At 39.6% G+C, this 20,104-nt stretch overlaps 1 protein-coding gene across 1 annotated transcript in view; it reads right to left on the minus strand.

The window, feature by feature from the left end:
• The window catches only part of PSMD4 (proteasome 26S subunit ubiquitin receptor, non-ATPase 4), a gene marked incomplete in the record, with an annotated part of 713,008 nt that overhangs the window by 440,656 nt on the left and 252,248 nt on the right, over positions 1-20,104 (minus strand). Inside the window, 1 exon segment of the mRNA XM_044080514.1 lies at positions 1,206-1,274. Within this exon segment, the coding sequence (XP_043936449.1) occupies positions 1,206-1,274 (69 nt within the window).

The raw sequence follows: 20,104 nt of genomic DNA on the forward strand, positions 1-20,104 counted from the left end.
AAAAAAAAAAAAAAAAAAGGTTAAACTGGAGCAGGCTGCTTTCCCTCCTAGCCATAAATCAACATCAACATCCTCAAACAATAAGAGCACCTCTGCTCTGGAGACATCTGTAAAGCTCAGGAAGTCGGAGAGAAAGGACAGACATCTGCCTGCAGCTAGTTTCCATGGGTAAGGAATCATACTGCAACAGTGACCTTTAAGATGAGCACAAAATCTGCTTCAGAAAAATGCAGCTTTACAAATGCTCAGAAGCTTGCAGAGAGTCATACAAGTCATGCAAACATCAGCCAAAATGTCACCTTCTTACACATTGCTGTTTGATCTGTCAACGTTGTTAAAGCACTAGCTCAGTCTTGTAACAGTAAATACTTAAAATTCTCCATTCAGAACCCTGGGAGTAGACCCCTGGCATTTATCTAATGCACTGGAAATTTCTTTACATTACTTTAACTCAGAACTCAAAACAATTTCCTACATTCTTCTTCGCCAATATACCTGCATTTTGAATTAAAAATAAATCAAAACGGCCCATCTCTGTGGCATGGAGGTATAACATCAGAGAGCCAGATAAGCCAGGAGATGGAGTGAGGATGTCAGCGGCAGTTACCTGTTTGAAGACTGGTAGTTTCAAGGCACTGACTGCACCTGTAACCAACCAAACATAGGCTTGCTGGCATCAGTAATGCAACACAGCCTGGTGATATAAGCTCAGCCTGCCAAGCTAGCAATGGTAACTCTTGGTTACGGCGCATACAAACTAAGGAGGACACGACAGAGGTCCCTGTGGTGAGGTAGTCAACTCCATATCAGCCTCTAGGGGTAGGGGGGGTCAAGGTTAGGGCTTAATATAGAAATTCTCTACACAAGAGATAGCTGATGGTATGTGGATGGCTGGGAAACACTAGCCTCCATTCCGACAGGGATGACAGCATTGTCCACTGCTACTTTCAAGTTATAAATATACATGGGACTCACTTGGAAGGAGGACCAATGTTTGGAGCAAAGGGAGGCAAAAGTATAAAGAAAAATAAATAAATCAAAAAACTTTTATGCAACTAATTAAGTTGGACCAATTCATTCTGAATTCCATACACTTGCCACTGAAGAACAGACAGTACCACTGGAGTAAGTACACATTGTGCTGCACAGTGTTAAAAAAATTTGACTTAGAATCTTCACCAGACCACACACTATACATTACTGACCTCCTCACCAAAGTTCACAATGTCAACATTTACTTTCTCTTTCTTCAGCCGTTTGGCCATCTTCACAAGCTTTATACATATATTAAGACAGGAGAAAGAGAGAGAAAAAAGGTATACGTTAAATGATAATGAATGCAAATCAAAATGCATGTTCATTCTGTCACAAACATTAACTTTTCAAGTAAATGCAATAAGATTTTTGAGATTAGCGAAAATGCAGCTGTATAAAGTATGCACTGCAACAGACCTTTGTGAACATGGAACAGTGACGCAAGATATTATTCCAAATTCCAAAACTCCTCAGTCTATTTCCAGAGTATAAATGTTCTTTAATGCAACACAGTGATTCTTTTGCACTTACATGCAAAACGTTGATATTTTAATTGCAGAACAGTAGAAAAATAGACAACCTCAAGTAGCAAGCCACTCCTAACAAGTCTGCAAAACTAATCTTAAAATTTAGTTCCTCTTCTGGAGTGAGCATACAACCAGCAAAGCTTACTAAGTATGTGCACTGCAGACCATATTTCAACCTCAATAGTATACCCAGAGAAGACCATCATTCTTGAAATATGCAAATGTGGAAGCTGCTGTTGTAGAACAATCTCTCAGAGCACATTACAGCAGAAGAAAAAATAGTACATTAAGCATCTGGATAAGGACTGCTTCAACCCATGAAGTCTTTAAATTACTCTGCATAAAAATCAAACAAGTGTTCTAGTTTCTCTTAGCATACAAAATCTTATCAGCAATATTCCAGAGATGTATGGGCATATCCAAATCACAAAGCCTCTCTCCCCAACTACAGAACGTAAGCTAAATAGACTGTTTCAAAGTGCAGAAAAATACAAAGTACTATACTTAAGTCACAACAACCCTAGTGTGAAGCAACAGCTTGGAGTGGAGATGAAGGCAACAGCGTACCAAGGATACAAAGAAAAACAGGCTGACGCTGATATAAATCCACTTTAATTGCAGAGACAAAAAGTAAGCACTTTCATGATCCTCTTGACCGCTTCACCAGACTCAAATAAAATCATTTCATACACCTACTTTTATACACTCAATAATCAATTAAAACATTAATTAAAATCAATTATTCAATTATGCATGCTAAAACTTCATATAAGGACTTCATTTAAAAAGTAGTAAAAAGTATAGCAAAAAATACATTTGTCCGATAACTCATTAATGCTCAAGTGTCCTAGCTTTGAGAAAGGGTTTCAGGGACACTGCCTCATTAATCCCTGGAGAGGTATGTGCATTCAATCTGAGTATCCATTTTTGCTCTGCAAGCTCAGTCCTGTTTGTTATGTCCCCACCCCTCAATTCCTTCCTACAGAATCTCTAGAACAATAAATTTAAAGGAATGCTGTCTGCCCTTAGTTTCTACATGCTTAAAAAGAGCATTTGTTTCCTTTTTATTAGAAATATCTCTGTAGTGCTCCTGTATGCGTTCCTTTAGCATACGATTAGTCTTTCCTACATAGTAAGCATTGCATATTACGCATAAAGCAAAATACACTATATTTTTTGTTCTGCAGTCAGCATACTGCCTAGCTTGTAATTCAAAGTGCATTATCAGGGTGGATACATGTGGTACATGAACACCTGCATGCTGAACAGTTCCTGCACATATAAGTGCCTTTTCTTATAGATAAATTGTTCAGTCTATTACTCTTGTTGCCATAGCACAGTTGACATTTAAGGGACCTCTTATTTTTAAAAGCAAAGCTTTTATTCCATCGCAAAAGACAGATATGGTTGATATCCTACAGGAGTTAAGACTGTTCGCTAGAACGCTGACTCTTAAGACCATGTTTAAAAATACTGATAATGTGATGCATGCCTTCACTAAACCAAGTACTTTTGTACCTAAAACACATCCGATAGTGGACACATTTGTTTCTGTCTGTGAGAATGAAATTAGAAAAATCTTTGATGAAGGTACTGTAGTTAAGTGGTATAATTTAAGTAAAACAGAGAATGAGGCACTATCTGAATTGAGAACCTTAGAGTCTATTGAAATAAGGCCAGCTGATAAAGGTGGGGGCATCATGGTGTTGGACAAAGATCAATATATGACACAAATGAGATTACTATTAGAGGAAGAGAATACATATCAAACAATAACCCGAATGCAAGCTAAGGGAATAATAGACAGAATCTCTGCTATGTTGCTTGATCTTTTAGTTAATGGGATGATTACAGAAGATTTATTTAAGTACTTTACTATTGAAAATCCAGTACTTCCAGCTATATACAGATTACCTAAAGTACATAAGAACTTGAGGACTCTACCTATAGTCTCAGGCAAGGGATGGGCTACAGAGCCCCTGTCTATTTATGCGGAAAAATATCTGCATCCTGTGCTAGAGACATGTAGTAGTGTGTTGAAAGACACTAGAATATTTCTAGAGTTACTATATAGCAAGACTAAAGGCCTAACTGAAACATTTTATTTTGTTACACTAGATATAGTCTCTCTATTTACAGTCATACCCAATGCCTGGGGTGTTGAAAACATCAGAAGCCTGCTGCATTCTAAAAGTGTTTTTACCAATGAAAAGATCAGGTTGATATGCTCTCTACTTGCGATTATCCTAGAAAATAACCTGTTTAGTTTTGGAGACTTGATGTACCTTCAAAAGACTGGCGAAGCAATGGGCACTCTGTGTGCCAACAGCTATGTCAATCTTGTATTGGTTCAATGGGAATGTGAATCATTCCTGGAGAAAGAGGAATTTAGGAACAACTTAATTTGGTACACTTGTTTTGTTGATGGCATGTTTTTTCTATGGAAAGGTACACAAAATGAACTTATTTCATTTATTGAATATCTGCATGACACTACCTCTTTCTTGAAATTTACCGTTATATTTTCACAGGAAAAGATAGAATTCCTTGATGTTAAACTAAAGAAATCAGATATTCTAGGGATTCAGACAAGTATTCACAGGAAACCCACGAGGAAAAATGCTTTGCTACATAAAGACAGCATGCATCCAAAATTTGTAGGTAAAAATGTAGTGAAAGGGCAAATCCTTAGGCTGATGAGACTACATAATGATTAATCACAGCTTAAGGCAGCATTAGATAAGCTTAAAGAAGACTTTTTAGAGAGACGGTATCCTGGTGATATGTATGATAAATATGTAGTTGAAATGGAGAGAAAGAAACACCAGAGGTAGACCCTTTATTTCCGAGGGAGCCAATAATACACCACAGGTGAATGGCAGTAATGATGGTAAACTTAAGATTCCCCCTTACTTTTAGCAGTGACATTAGTATTTTTTGTGAAGTATTTAAAAGAAATTGGAACATCTTGAAAACTATTAGAGACCTGGATGGTTTTATAGAAGATGCACCTAGTTTTGCTTTTAAAAATAAGAGGTCCCTTAAATGTCAACTGTGCTATGGCAACAAGAGTAATAGACTGAACAATTTATCTGAAAGAAAAGGCACTTATATGTGCAGGAACTGTTCAGCATGCAGGTATATTCATTCATGTACCACATATATCCACCCTGATCTGCACTTTAAATTACAAGCCAGGCAGTATGCTGACTGCAGAACAAAAAATAGTGTATTTTGCTTTCTGCATAATATGCAATGCTTACTATGTAGGAAAGACTAATCGTATGCTAAAGGAATGCATACAGGAGCACTACAGAGATATCTATAATAAAAAGGAAACAAATGCTCTTTTTAAGCATGTAGAAACTAAGGGCAGACAGCATTCCTTTAAATTTATTGTTCTAGAGATTCTGCAGGAAGGAATGAGGGGTGAAAACATAAACAGGACTCAACTTGCAGAGCAAAGATGGATACTCGTACTGAATGCACATACCTCTCCAGGGATTAATGAAGCAGTGTCCCTGAAACCCTTTCTAAAAGCTAGGACACTTAAGCATTAATGAGTTATTATCTGACAAATGTATTTTTTGCTATACTTTTTACCACTTTTTAAATGAAGTCCTTATATGAAGCTTTAGCATGCATAATTGAATAATTAATGTTTAATTGATTACTGAGTGTATAAAAGTAGGTGTACGAAAGGATTTTTTTTTGAGTCTGATGAAGCGGTCGAGAGGATTGTGAAATCACTTACTTTCTGTCTCTACAATTAAAGTGGATTTATATCAGCCATGGTGACTGGCTCAGCCTGTTTTTCTTTATATCCAATTGTTTTGTGTGAGCTGGTTCTTTATCAGGTAGCTGGTGTTATTTTCTTTGCTGAGAGTACCAAAAGGAGCTGGGGAATGCAGACTGCACCTGGACCGAACCATCAAAATCATAACAGGTCAGTAGCAGCAGCAAACTGCAAGATTAGCAGCATTTTCAGGCTAACCGACTCTGGAAGCAAAAATATAATGCTTTCAACTCAAAGGCAGCATGTCACTCTGCATTCTGCATGCTGTTACGGAAGCCACAGAAGAAAAGGAACCTCAACCTGCTAAAGAAATTTGGAGAAAGGCCACCAAAAAGGTGCACAGGATGGAGGAGAAATTAGATGGCAAAATACTAGAGGAGCAGGAGCTCTTCCCACTACAGACTAAAAGAGAGAAGGGGAATGCTACTTGCACATATGATAAATATATATATAAATATGAATGTATACGACTTTTATAAGCATCGGTTACAATCAACAGATTTTGTATATAAATGATTGTGAAACACTTTTCTTATTTAAAGATTACCTGCTTTTGCATTTCACTAATGCCATTTATTACCTGTATTACTGTACTATAGATTGTTATAACATGTTTTCTAAGTAACTTGTATTTGTTTGTTCAATTGACTGGAGCTTTTCTCCCCAGGACTCCAATGAAAATGGGCTCCTAGTGGCCCAACGGACCATACTGGCAAACAAATAAATGTCAGTAGAAGATGAAAGCAGCACACTGAACAGATAGGACAGAAGGGAGCATAGACAGAAGACTATAGGAACCAGCTTCTCCATACAAAGGATTGTGGAACTAAGGAATGGGCTACTACAAAGGGTAATGGACAGGGAACCACACAAGCATTCAAGAGGACACAGAGCAGATGAAAAGAATGAGGCCTAAGGTAGGGATGGTCAGGTGAACAGGTAAAATTAAAAGCACTTAAAGGGCAGATAAGTCAAACTTAATGGCTCCTTCAGGTGTCAAAGCAAATATAATGTACAAGATGACTACAATGCACAATGTTTATACGTCAATTCAAAAAAGGTGATATCTTTCAAATTAAGACAATTGCTACTGTGAACAAGACAGTCTATGAAAAGGTATTCAGAGATCCACTGAAGCTAATGGTTCAAAAGGAGTTCAAGATTAGTTTCTATGCCAGACATATCGTGGACTTGAGATACTGGACAAAGAGGGAGTTTTACATGCAGCACTCTTTTGACAACACATTTTGTAGAAAACTGAAGTCTAAAGAATGAAAAACAGAAAAAGTACCCAAATGCACTTCGGTGATAACAGTACAAATAAACTACACTGAGATACAAAATATTTAAACACTATGTGAAGAGAATACAAGTGCACACGTAAATTATTCTTAAGGGTGCAAACAAAATAATTAAGATAACTGGTACTAGACAATTTTCGTACATAGTGTGGAGAAAGAGGAACCACGGATTTTCAAAAATCATCCATGGACTATAGTACAATACCTAAAATCTTGTATGGAAAACCTTTTTGTAAATTGCTAAGACAGCATTAACCCCAGTCCAATCGCACATAGGTTAAGATGGGTCTAGATCAGAACACCGAAGAGGCGTTTATCGAATCCCTCTTCAGCAACACACAAAGGGCGAACACACTAAACTGCAAACACTCAAAACAGCGACTTCTTCCCCTGGGAAAGAAATCGTTTGGCCATCCCTTGTGTTTGTCCCTTTCCCTACTGTAGTGCGATCTCGGAGTTGGTATATTTAGTTAGGGGGTGGGGGGTGAAGCCCCCCACATTATATTTGAAAGTGTGAGTGTTTGTGCTACTGATTTCTTTCCCAGGGAAAGAAATTGGAGTTCTGAGCGTTCGCGCTTTAGTGCATTCGCTCTATGTGTTGCTGAAGAGGTGTTCGATTAAACACCTCTTTGGTGTTCTGAAATAGACCCAGTTAAGACGCACAATTACCAACTGGTAAACCTAGGTTCGAAACTTGGCTGGGGCACAACTGGGCAGCAGCAGTATATGTGCTGAAGAAGGCCTGGCAATCTACTTCTATAATCTGCCACAAGAACATTAGGGGGCCAACCCATATGGTTCCCATAATTTGATTACAATTCAAGGATATCTCACTTGCTTCAACCGGCAGTGACTAAAATGTGAGCAACTAAAGAAAGCTGTCTGGCCATCTGAAGGAAAGCAATGAATCATGACCATCTCAATTACCAGACATCTACCAAGATTCAGCAAGTTAGTTTTAGCAAGACCTTAAGTACGGAAAATTAATTAAAAGGTTTTTCTTTTTTTAATAAGCTGTGGTATGAAACCAACTTAATTAGTTGTTGTACCAAGTACAAACAAATCTATCTAGTACATGCCACCCCCTCCCCAAAGTGATGTTATGTTCAGTGCGTTTCCTTGATCAGGTTCTTGCTCGCTTATTGATATACCACACTACTGATTTATTGTCTGTACTAATGGATATCACACCCTGAGAAAGGAAGTCCTGAAGTGCTTGCATTGCTACAACTGCCCTCATTTCCACAACATTAACATGAAGGCAAACCTCCTGTTTTGACATTCCTTGGACTGTCTCCTCCCTTCCTAATACACTACTGCCCCAGAGAGGAAGCATCCATGGTAAACGTGGCTCATAAGAAGGAAAGAACAAATGGACAGTCATCCTTTATGAGGGGAGGTTATATCCACCACTTTAGATGGTTTCTGCAAACAGTGGACAGCTTGGTAGGAGACTACAATGAGTCAGTGAACTGGGACAACTGTATACTATCGCCCACTGTAAAACTCTCATGTGACATCTAACATGAAGGTGTAGTGTTATGGTGGATGCCAGCATGCACACAGTATGCAATACTATGGAAGCTGGGGGAAGAGTTTTATCACAGGAAATTTAGGATTTGTTACTTGAAAGAGATCAGCCTTTGTTCTGGGAGTACTGCTATTCTTGTTGTAGTGTCTAAACGAGTCTATGAAAACCAAGACTATGAAGATTCCAAAATGAATTTTATTAAGCTTACTGAAATGCCAACTGATCGACAAAAATGAAGCAAGTTGTCTCTTGCTAAAATGAGAAAAGCTGTCTTCTACTTACACCCAGGAGCCAATCATTGAGATATAGGAGCACCCAGAACTCCTTACAGCCTAAGATGTGCTGAAACTACTGCCATGCACTTAACTAGTGGAGGGGAGGGGATGTAGTCAGACCAAAGGGCAGTGGATCAGAACTGGTAATGACTAGCTCCTAAGGCAAAAGCAGAGGTACCTTACGGATTGCGTTTCAATCCTGATAGGTAGATAAACATCCTGAAAGTCTACTCAGCACATCCAATCCCCTTCATGTAGGAGTGGAAGGATGGACTACACCATGACCATCTGGAAATTTGTCTTCTTTATGTGAACATTTAGCCTGCTGATGTCTAGAATGGGCCTGAGGTCCTCTGTCTTTTCTGATACTAAAATGAATTTCAAGTAAGCTTCAGATCCTTTCTGGTCTGGTGGGACCTCTTGGATTGCTTTTTTGCAGGAGTTGAGAAAACTCAACTGCTACCCATTTTTGCCACTGTGAAATGTCTGGAAGAGGCAGCATATTTTGTTTGGTGAAAATGAATGGTATAATGTAGCTTCTGGATATGTTTTCCTTCACCCAGCTGCCCCTCATGATGGGCAACCAAGCATCCGAGAGAAAAGGGAGAATATCTCTGACTGCCTCCTAGATGGAAACACTGGCACCCAATTCAGGGGTGCCGATAAGATTTTCCAAAGAAGGGAGCCCTGAACCAATGGTTTGACACACCCCATCTGCCACCGCCTCTGGGGACCATCTGAACAGAAGTCAAAGAACGAATGCCAGGACGTTTTAAACCAGAGACCCTTGCCACCCTACTGGTTCCTCACATAGTACCTTAGAGGGTTTCAAAGCAGACACCAATGGCAAACATTTTTCCCTCTTTTTCACTCTCCACCAAGCTACCTTTAACTTCAGGATCAAAGAGAGATTATCAATAGTAATAAATATTTTTAAAAATTCCTACAAAAATTAGAAATGGAGACCAGCAATACAGTGCTGCCCTAGCCATTTCACCAGCTGCATTATGTAGTAGCTGGATTTATAAGCCTGTAATGAACAAGATACAGTTGAGCTTTGTCCTGTTTTCTGGTGTCCGGAGTAGGTGATCTATAAAAGAAATGCAAAGTCTGTTCTGCCAGATCCCTATGGAGGGTGGTCATATCAGTAGCAATGTAACTCCATCAGGGAAAATGTTCCAGAGATGCAAGCCTGCTTTCCAAAATGGCCCTTTAACCTAGATTTCCCTTTAGGAGGATGCACTGTGAAGCTTTCCACTGATGTCCCCTTTTAGTGCCTGCTTAAAAGTACAAAATCAGTCATGATAACCCTCGCTTCAATAAGGTATGTCCTTTGGGAGTCTCAGGATCTTAACTGACTTGAGAAGGATTGGTTCCAGCACATCAGTTCACTCCATGCCCTCTCTGACATAAAGCTGGTGTGACAGTCAGCCAAAGGGAGCACCAAGGAAAAAGAAGGGCCAACTCAGCAAAGCTCAAACACCACTTCCTCATTTTGGGAAAGGGAGTTGGTGGATCAAGTCCCCCCTCTAACGCACAATTTCCATGATCTCTCCAAAGGTGAAATCCACTTGGGGGGATTGGGAGTTGACTGCTGGAGAGATCCTTCCCTTTCATTGAGGTCTGTGTCTTGTGAAAGCAATTCCAAGGGGGAATCAATGTACCTCCATTTGCATGAAAACGTCCTGTAAACCGGAGGGGGTGGATGTGTCTCTGCTAACTTGAAGAGTGGGTTCAAGGCACTCAGAGTTAGAATGTACTTGGGTTGAGGATGTCAGCTCAAAGACAGTTCCTCATCAATAAGCTGTGTTTGAACACAGGAACCAAACAAGAGTTAGCCATTTTAAATTTTTACAGCCACAGGTAAAGAAAATAAGGGATTCACAAATTCATGGATATAGCTGGTACAGTACCTCAAGAAAAGTTTACCTTATTTACAGAAGGCATTTTGTTTTTGATAAATCCAGAAAAAAGGATGTCAGTCTTGTTGACCATTTTGACAACGTTTGTCTTTCCTGGATGCAAAATTAATGAAGATTTAAAAAAAAAAAAAAAAAAAAAAGCTAACACTGTAAACCACAAACCTACACACAAACTGGATCAGCAATACCCATATTTATGGGTACACAACATGAAGTACTTAAGTGTATGAATTACAAAAAAAAAAGTCTTATGACAGCTAAAGATCTCTAAGAGACTGAACAAGGCACAACAAAAAACAAGCTGAGAACTAGAAACAGATCTCTCAGTTGTTACTACTTTCAGGCCTGATCTACCTCTGCACAAGACTTTCCTAGTTTTTGGAGTCCGGTCTCAAGTTTTATCTTTATTTACCCCAAACAATTTTCTAAACTCCATTCATCACATGCAATTTATGAAACTATGTAATTCACAGAAAACCACACACCATGACCAACACACCAGTGGCAACAATAAACAAAGATGACATCTTACACATCCCTTTTTCAGAAGCAAAATTAACCTTGCATGGTGGAATTTTGCAAAACAGTTCATTGAATTCTATAGATTTTACATTGTCTGACAATGTGTTTATAATTTCCACAATTTTTTTCTGGAGTTTCTCCCACACTTTGTCACTCTTGTTTTTTAAACACATTTCTGAGTAGTAGCCCACATTCCTACTGGAAAAAGGAAGAGTTATGTGCTTTTGGTATTCAAATTTTATGTCACTAAACATCCAGATTTTTAGCTGGATGTAACTACCTTTCAAAGGCCTTTGCTTGTACTTTCAATGTCCATAGACAGATAGGTATGAAAACTTCTGATTACAGACATGCATAGAAAGATATAAGCAAAGAAAAATGCTTTTAGTCCATTTAACGTTATATTCTGGTCATGCATATTTTTTACCAACCAGAGGAAAAGCTGTGGACAATAAATAGTTGAGAGGGGAAGAAGGCAAAGGTTACATGGAATAAGATGATTACCCCCACAGAACAAGGTCATTTAGGAGTACATGCTTTGCATGGATACTTTACAGCTGCATAGTTAAGGCTCATATACATAACACAAAGAGTAGGTTCTAAATCAAAGTGCAAGGGTATAATGAAACGGGGGGGGGGGGGGTTGAGAAATGAGTGTGTTGGATTTTAGATGCAGATCCTTAAGGAGAATAATAGCAATCAACCAAAATATTAAAGTAGCACAAAGGACTCTATGAACAAAGATAATAGAGGAATGGAAAAAAAGTGACTTTACTAACACAGCTGAAAGCAAATAAGGGTACAGAAAATAGGGAAGGAGCAGCTGGAATTACTGGAGAAAAATAGAAAGGAACTAAGATATTTGTAGGAAATAACTATGGAGAGAAAGGTAATGAAGCAGGATGAGGCCAAACCGAACAATGGACTGCAGATCACAGAATGCCTTCCATAGCAAGAACGGATAGAATATAGGCAAAGAATAAGAGAGGGGAATGCCAAGTGAAAGACTGGCTGTAGCCTTTTTTTCTGCTCAGTCTAGAAACAGAAGCAGCTGTTAAAAAGGGATAACTCAGAGCATATACAATACCGCATTGTAAACATAAGAATCAAATCAGTGGAGGTTAGAAAAAATTGGGAAGAGAGACTGAAGAGGCAATTTACCAAGGAACATTGGAAAGACATCTGTAGGACTCCCAAGTCTGTAACAAAGGCCAAAAGGTTAAGGAGTTTTGCTTGAAAGTGTGCGCATGTACATTTTTTTTATCCCAAGCAGACCAGAGAATTTTTCCTCCAGAAGATGGCAAATTACGAAGGTATGATGGGAAAGAAAAGGGTAACTGGGAATGTGTTCTGGGAATATAATGAGTCGATTTTAAAAATCATCTACAGAGTGTTTTGTCTGAAATGTTGAGGAGCAAATCATAACTAAGGAAATGATTCTTCTGAGTCAGGTCATAGGCTCCAAATTGCCTAAGCATTGTAAGGCCTTACTAAGTTTAATTCTACTGGATGCCAAACAAAAAAGCAATTGCTACAAATTGGTAATAAAAATCTAAACAAACTAGCTGAAGTAATGAATGATGTAAAGCAAATAAAAGAAATAAAAAGGATCATTAGAAAAAGGACACAGTAAATTACACAGGATTAAATGGAATCTCTCAGAACAATGAATGCAGAATATTCATGAGAAGGAGCAGAGGAAAGGAAATGAACAATTTATGTCTTGAGTGAAAAGTAATTTTACATGTCTTGAGTGAAAAGTAATTTTACATGTATGTGTACACTGCATGAAAAATGATACCATGGTTGGTTTAATATTAATGTACACGTACTTGTGTAACTGTTTTCGTTGTGATTAAATAAAGATGTTTATAAAAAGAAAAAAAAACATGCTCTCAAAAGACTCTTGTTGGACCAGTGACACAGGGTAACCAGAAATTGGGGGAAGCATCCTTTCCTGTATATATCGACAGGTGGTGATTCTTTTAAAAAACTAGAATACCAATGTGAACCCAGATTACAACAAGGATGCACCAGCCAGATCCATTTTGGCCTTCAAAGAGAAAAAAAACAGAAGGAACAGAATGACACATCTTAAATGCCTAAGGGAAGTTCTGCTCAGAGATGGAGAACGGAGCCAATGAGTCAGCACTGAGGACCCCAACACTGCAAATGGACCCGAACCAGATCAGAACCAAAGCATCATTTTTGACCATTCAGCACCAAGAGACGGTCAGCTTCAGAGCACAGTGCATCAGATGCATGGATAGTGTCAACAGGGTGGGTTCCATCAATAGATGAGAATCAGAACTGGTTAGACATCAAAACCACTGGTACAAAGATGGGTGCCGGGAAGAAGAAATAAATATGGGATTTTGTAGGCCTAGCTTATCCTCCCTAGGTGTGTGTGTGAGGGGGGGTGACACCCAAGTCTGCCTGTTCCTTCATGAATGCCCCAATCATTTAATCTCAATCTATGTTGACTATACTTTTGGTAGACCTGGCTGATCTGAAAGATAAGACTGAGGATGGTCTTAAGCCTACAGACCTGGAGAACTCCCTCTCTGAGGACTTGCTGCTCACAGATGTGTCATTCCCTAAAAACTTGAGGAATTAGGACAGGCTCCGTGTTAGCCACTTGCAAAGATCTTAAAACTGGTTGATCAGAACAGCTTGCAGACTGGAATGTGTGTACCAGAGATATACTAGCAAGTTCTGTAACCAAAGAAGAATGGGGAGATTGATTAAAGTCTCTGTCATCTCCCCCACTTTAACCTTTTTCTCGTTCTGAGCCTTCTGCTCCTTTTCAGATAGTTTGTCTCATTCAGAAGAGGAATCTCCAGCAATGTCTCCCACTGTAGCAGAGAGAAGACCTTTCAAAATCAGTGTCTTTCATCTGTCTGTAAAGGACATGGGTCCAAAAGATTTGCAAATATCCCATTAGGCTTGAAGATATTCTGGCCCCATGCTCACGACATATTGCTAGTGCGCACACTGGGACAGTATTGTGTCCCCCTCATTTGTTGCACTTTTGAAATCCCAAAGTTTGATATACTTACCAATGAAAAAAGTCTGTAATAATTATGAAAGAAAAGAAAAACTGAAGAAACTACCTTAGGCATGAATGAGTCGTTAAAAAAAGACAGGGTTTCCCCACCATAAGAGCTTTCAACTCCAATACTCTTCTTGCAGCCATCAGAGCAAAAAGGATGATAGCTTTTAAAGTAATGACTGTTCAAATGGTGGCAGTCAGTTTCTCCAGCACAAAACTGAGACCCCAAGGTGGGAGGAATCTATCTACAAGGTCTCGTGTGCAAAACTCTTTTCATAAACAGTTTATCAACAAACCAAGTAAAAGGAGGATCCATTAGTAAACACGCTGAAATGGCAGCGAGAATAACCCTGAAAGAAGCATGAGAGAGACCAGAAGACAGTAACTCTCACAAATATTTGAGTACCAGAGGTACTAAATCCTTGCTAGAACCCTGCTTATTACTTTCTAATAGCAGGCCTTCTAGCCTCCTCCAGTACCTGCTGCACATCCTCATGAAATAGGTGTCTAAAAGGCATCAAACTGAATCATCCAGGCAGTCAGTTGAAGCTGGTTGATGGCAGGGGCTTCTACTTGATTCAAGTGAGTAGATCCAGTCTGTGAGGAAGCTTGTGGTAACTACCCTTGGCCAATTCCATACAAATGGAAAACCAATTTTGCCTGAACCAAAAGGAAGTCACAGTGATTTACAAAAGCTTTAGTGTTGGAATACAATTATGCTTTGAAAGGGATTAAAGATTTAATTAGAAACAACTGGAAAATGTTAAAATTTAACAGACATAGTGGAGAAAATATGAGAAAATCCTAGGTTTGTGTTTAAGATATGCATTAATCTAAAAAAAGGTTTTGAAAGAAATAGGAAGGGGATAAATCATAAGGGAGAGTGGAACCATAAAATGTGGCAGATGTACATACTGTAAATATATTTATGAAAAAGGACAGACCATCTTGGATAATAACAGAGTGTAATATACTTTAAGAGGGGCAATTGTAACATCAGAGGTATATAGTTTATCTGGCTTTATGGAATGATTGCCCCAGTTTTTATGTGAGCAAATCAGAAAGAACATTGGGGAAACATATCTATAAGCACATTTACAATATTAAGAATAAAAATGTAAATAATGCTCTGTACAGGCATCCTTGTGCACAACCAGCACACACAGGGTTTTTGTTTGGGATTTTAGAGCAGATACTGATGGACCGGGGGGGGGGGGTTGGGAGAATTGGCTTTGGTACAGAGAAACATACTGGCAGTTTAAACTGAATGCTACTGTCCCACCAGGGTTAAATGACCATATTTCAATTAAACTTTACCTTAAAAAGAAAGCTAATAAATTGTAGGGCTGAAATGCATTTCTCTGCCAAATGTTTAACATGACATTATACTGCTGTACTTCCTTTTTATAATGTTATTATGTTACTGTTTTGCAATTTTTCAATTTTTATACATACTTTTTTGTGAGCAGGTTGTCACTAAATTAGGTTATAAGAACAACATGGTTTTAAGTCTGAAATGAATGGTTTCACTTGGGTGGAATGCATATAGTTTTTAAGTGATGCATCGTTAAGAAACTATGGTGCCTTTTGAAGTAACCCGGGCACTTAAATGATAGGAGATGTGGTTTGTTTACTCACTTGAAAAAGTCCAGCACTGTGGCAGGACAAAAGCGCTTCTGTTCAAGTTAATAAAACAATTTTACCGTGCAGCCTGTTTCAGTGTGTCCTAACTGCTTTATTTTCTTAACAGCTATAAAAATACTGGTGTTTTTTCGACAGCATACCAAACCCGGAATGCCCACCCAGAATGCTGTGTGCCACATGGTTGGATGGTTGCACATGTGCGAAAGCACACATGCACCACAAAGCCGCTAAAATGGAACTCATAGACTGCCAATGGAGTGGGGATAAGACAAGTCCATGGTAGATCCAAACTGGCACAAAGACCAGACTCTCACCTCCAATGAAGAATAAAAAGGACAGGCCTAATGCCCACCACCCTACTACAAGAACGAACAGGTCAACTGGGTGCATGGTGGGGGGGGGGCACTTAGACAACTGTTTGAACAGTAATATACTTTAAGAGGGGCCTATAATTAGCCCTGTTCCTGCATATTACATTTTGGATTTCGAACGATTATTCAGCACACATGTCTTGGCAACTCTTTTTGAAGCCTGTGCATGAAAAGATACAGCAAGCAGTACTCAGTGCAACTCAAGAGAAGTGCCACAGAGAGGGGGGCCTCTAAAAGGGTTGCTAGTTTGTTTCACTGGACCTGGAAGCTAGTTAATTTCCTTTCACTTGATTCTCACCATAGGAGAAATAAATGGGCTGATTACACATCCCATGTGGGGAAAAAAAATGTCCCAAAGCACCTAGCCAAGAGTTGCATTGTTCTCATCCTATCACTATAAAATTCAAAGTATGATGTTGGAGCAAGTAACCAGCAGACGGAATCAGAAGGAAAGGTGTGTACAAAAACAAAAACAGAAGAACTTCAGAAACATGGTGTGTGCAAAAACTGCATTTTGTTTCATTGAATATTCATTGAATATTAATTTGGGGTTGTCTTCTTTGAAGTTACGTGTTTAACTGTTAGCCTGGGGGGTTTATCCCTCGTCTTATAGTACTGAATCAATTCACTATGATACTCAGCTCCATCTCATTGTCCATCTTTCCAGTGGTCCATGACCGTGTCAAAACCTAATACTAAGTAAGACTGTAACTGATTACACCTTTCAGGATTAAGAGTTAATTATGAAACCAGTGCTCCTATGAAAAATAAAAATGAAAATAAAATCAAATTCAAATATAATGTTGACAAAAACAGACCAATCGCAACTAGAGATGGGGCCAGCTGACCAATGGCTTAGAGTTCTGTGTTTGGCTAGAGGGCTAGCCTTAGGGAGCAGCTTGCACTTGAGTTTTATTACTTCGCAGCATCAAAAAATCAAAAGAAAGGTACAACCAACATCATCATCGATCAAAAGAACATTAACTGGTGATCACTATGGCCCATTCGTTGCGGTTGTGGTTTCTCCAATCAGCCCCTTTCTTACAAAACTTGTTAGTTATTTTTAGTATATACAGGTCAGGAAATTTCTTTGCCGATATCATTTTGTTACAAAAAAAGAAGTTATGTCTTACCATAACATTCCATCTGTGTTGCTAATTTTCTTTCATTCATCACTGATAGGTTCGGTTCACAGCTATCGGAACTGAGTCGGTCTATTATCAAGCTCGCTCCAGCCAAAAACTCTGGAGCTAAGCTTTTACCCATAGTGCCCCTCTCCCAGTTACCTCAAATAGAGTTTGCCCAGTATTAGTAAAGCAGTGGCCATTTCTGCACAAATGTAAGTATCCCCAGGAGCCTTTGGGAGGAAGGGGGGGTGGTGAAAAAAATGAAAGAAGAGAAACACAACAGGGCCTATGGTAAGACATAACTTCATTCTCTGATGTTGTTAATCTTATCATTCATCACTGACCGAACAGAATCCTCAGCTACCTTGTGTTCCTCGGGCGCCCTTACGGAAAAACGTTCTTGAGCACCACTGAGCCGAAGGCAGCGCTCCCTCTGGAGACCACATCCAATTTGTGATTATTAATAAAAATGTGGGGTTTAGCCAATGCGGCTGCTGCACAAATATCATCCATAAAGGCTTTTGAATGGAAGGCTACAAAAGTTGACATAGATCTGGTAGAGTGGGCTTGAACATTCTGTGGTATAGGTTTTTTCGCAAGCAAATAGATGTAGCGTATGTAGTCCCTTAGCCATTTACATAATGTGACCTTGGAGACAGAATTTCCCATTCTAGGTCCAGAGAAGGAAATGAAAAGTTGGTTAGTTTTATGTACTGCATTGGTTCTGGCTAAATAAAACTTCAGTTGTCTATGTACATCCACAGAGTGTAGACAGTATTCCCCTTTATTAGTAAAATTTGGGAAAAATACTGGCAAGTCAATGGTCTGGTTGATGGAAAAATCTGAAATAACTTTGGGGAGAAAAGATGGGTTTGTCTGGAATGATTCGCTGTCCTTGTGGAAGATTAAATAGGGCCTTTTAATGCATAACGCCCGAAGCTCCAAAACTGATCTGGCTGACGTGATGGCTACCAGGAAAAGGAACTTCCAAGACAAAAATCTGAGGTGACACTTGCCTGCAGGTTCAAAAGGAGGTTAAGCTAAAGACTGAAGAACTAACGTGAGATTCCATGGCTCTACAGGTTGTCTGATTGCAGGCCTAATGTGAGAGATCCCTTTAAGAAAGGTTTTGCATAACCGAAGAGAGATGAGAGGAGAATTATCCAATCCATCATGAAAGTTAAAAATAGCTGCTAGATGTACTCATATGGTAGAAACTGCAGCTCCATCCTCAAAGAATTCTGACAGATATTGTAAGACTGCTGTAACTGGAGCAGAGTACGGGTCTAGCCTTCTTTTCTTAGACCAAACAGAGAATCTCGTCCATTGTCTAGATATAGTCTTCTGGTGGATGGTTTGTGTGAGGCCAGAATAATGTCACGTACAGATGAGGGAAGGTTATCCTGCCTGGCGACTAATGAAGTGGAGAAATCAAGCTGTCAGCCTGAGACTGAATAGGTTCGGGTAACAACCTTTGGGGGTGAGAAATAGTACAGTTTTGTACCTGCCATAAATGTAGATGTCCGATAGATATGCAACTGCAGTCCTTACATATGGGTTGTCCTGCCTCAGGCAGCCCTCGGTCGGCCGGATTCCAAAGTCTGGGTCTGACGTCAGCTGATGTCGCCTCCTCCCCGACGTCAGAGCGGCAGGGGTATAAAAGTATCAGCCGACGCCATCTTCCTCAGTGTTTCTTGCCCCAGATGCCAGGTGCCTTCCAAGGAAGGCTAAAATTAGAACTGGATAAAAAATTTCCAGACATACACAATAGCAATAAACAGATACACCATAACAGATATTCCCAGCTAAGTATAAAAGGAGGGAAGTGGACCCAATGTACAGAGGGGAAGGAGGGTGGGAAAACCTGACTGCAGTTGCATATCTATCGGACATCTACATTTATGGTAGGTACAAAACTGTACTATGTCCTTCAAGAATGCAACTGCAGTCCTTACATATGGGTTGAATACCATAGCCAAGCTGGGGGTGGTAGGCTCTAAGATAAGGATGGTGTAGCTAAAATGCCCTGCAGGACTGCCGAAGCAAAGCCTGCTTGGGATCTGGAATATAAAGGGAGGTTGCAGTGCTTGGAGAATGTATGCATGGAGCTCCATGTAGCAGCTTCTAGAATGTCCTTTGTAGCCACCCCTCTTAGGAAGGCTGTGGAGGTGACTGTAGCTCTGGTGGAGTGTGGTCTGACATTGGCTGGCACACCCTTTCCATGGTAGGGAATAACAAAATCTGATGCAATGTCCAATCCATTTTGAAATTGTTTGTTTGGAAATTGCTTTTCCTTGTACCCCAGGAGCGTAAGCTACAAACAGTTGTACAGACTTTCTGTTGGCCTTAGTTCTGTCCAAGTAGTAGCGCAGTTGTCTGTGAATGTCCAAAGTGTGCAGCAGTTTTTCCCTTTTATTTTGAGGATTGGGGAAGAAAGTAGGCAGGTGAATTGCTTGATTCAGAGACACCCTGGAAATCACTTTTGGCATAAAAGAAGGATTGGTTCTTAAAGAAACCCTGTCCTGATGAAAAATGAGGAATGGAGGAACTGCCATGAGGGCCTGTATCTCCGAAACTCTCCTTGTTGAGGTTATTGCCAACAGGAAAACTGTTTTCCAGGAAAGAAATTGTAATTCTGCAGATGCTGCTGGCTCAAAGGGAGGAAGAGTTAATTTTTCCAACACGAAATTGAGGTCACATGCAGGCACTGGTGGTTTTCTGGGAGGCTTGATATTCTGTACCCCTCTTAGAAATTGTCTTAGCAAAGGATGTGAGAACACAGGAGGATCGGTGTTGTATCTTGCTGAAATTGCTGAAGCATGTATTTTTATGGAAGAATATGAAAGTCCATTAAGCAGCATGTCTGCCAAGTATTCCAATATCTGTGCAATGTTCATTACTGATGCATCCTGTCCCTTGTTGGTATTCCAGATGCTGAATCTCTTCCATTTGGCCGGATAAGCTTTTCTGGTGGAAGGTCTGCGTGCTTCCAATAATATCT

The sequence above is a fragment of the Protopterus annectens genome, chromosome 8.part0 (genome assembly GCF_019279795.1).
Source record: "Protopterus annectens isolate FY-2018-M chromosome 8.part0, PAN1.0, whole genome shotgun sequence".
In the NCBI taxonomy this organism is placed as follows: domain Eukaryota; kingdom Metazoa; phylum Chordata; order Ceratodontiformes; family Protopteridae; genus Protopterus; species Protopterus annectens.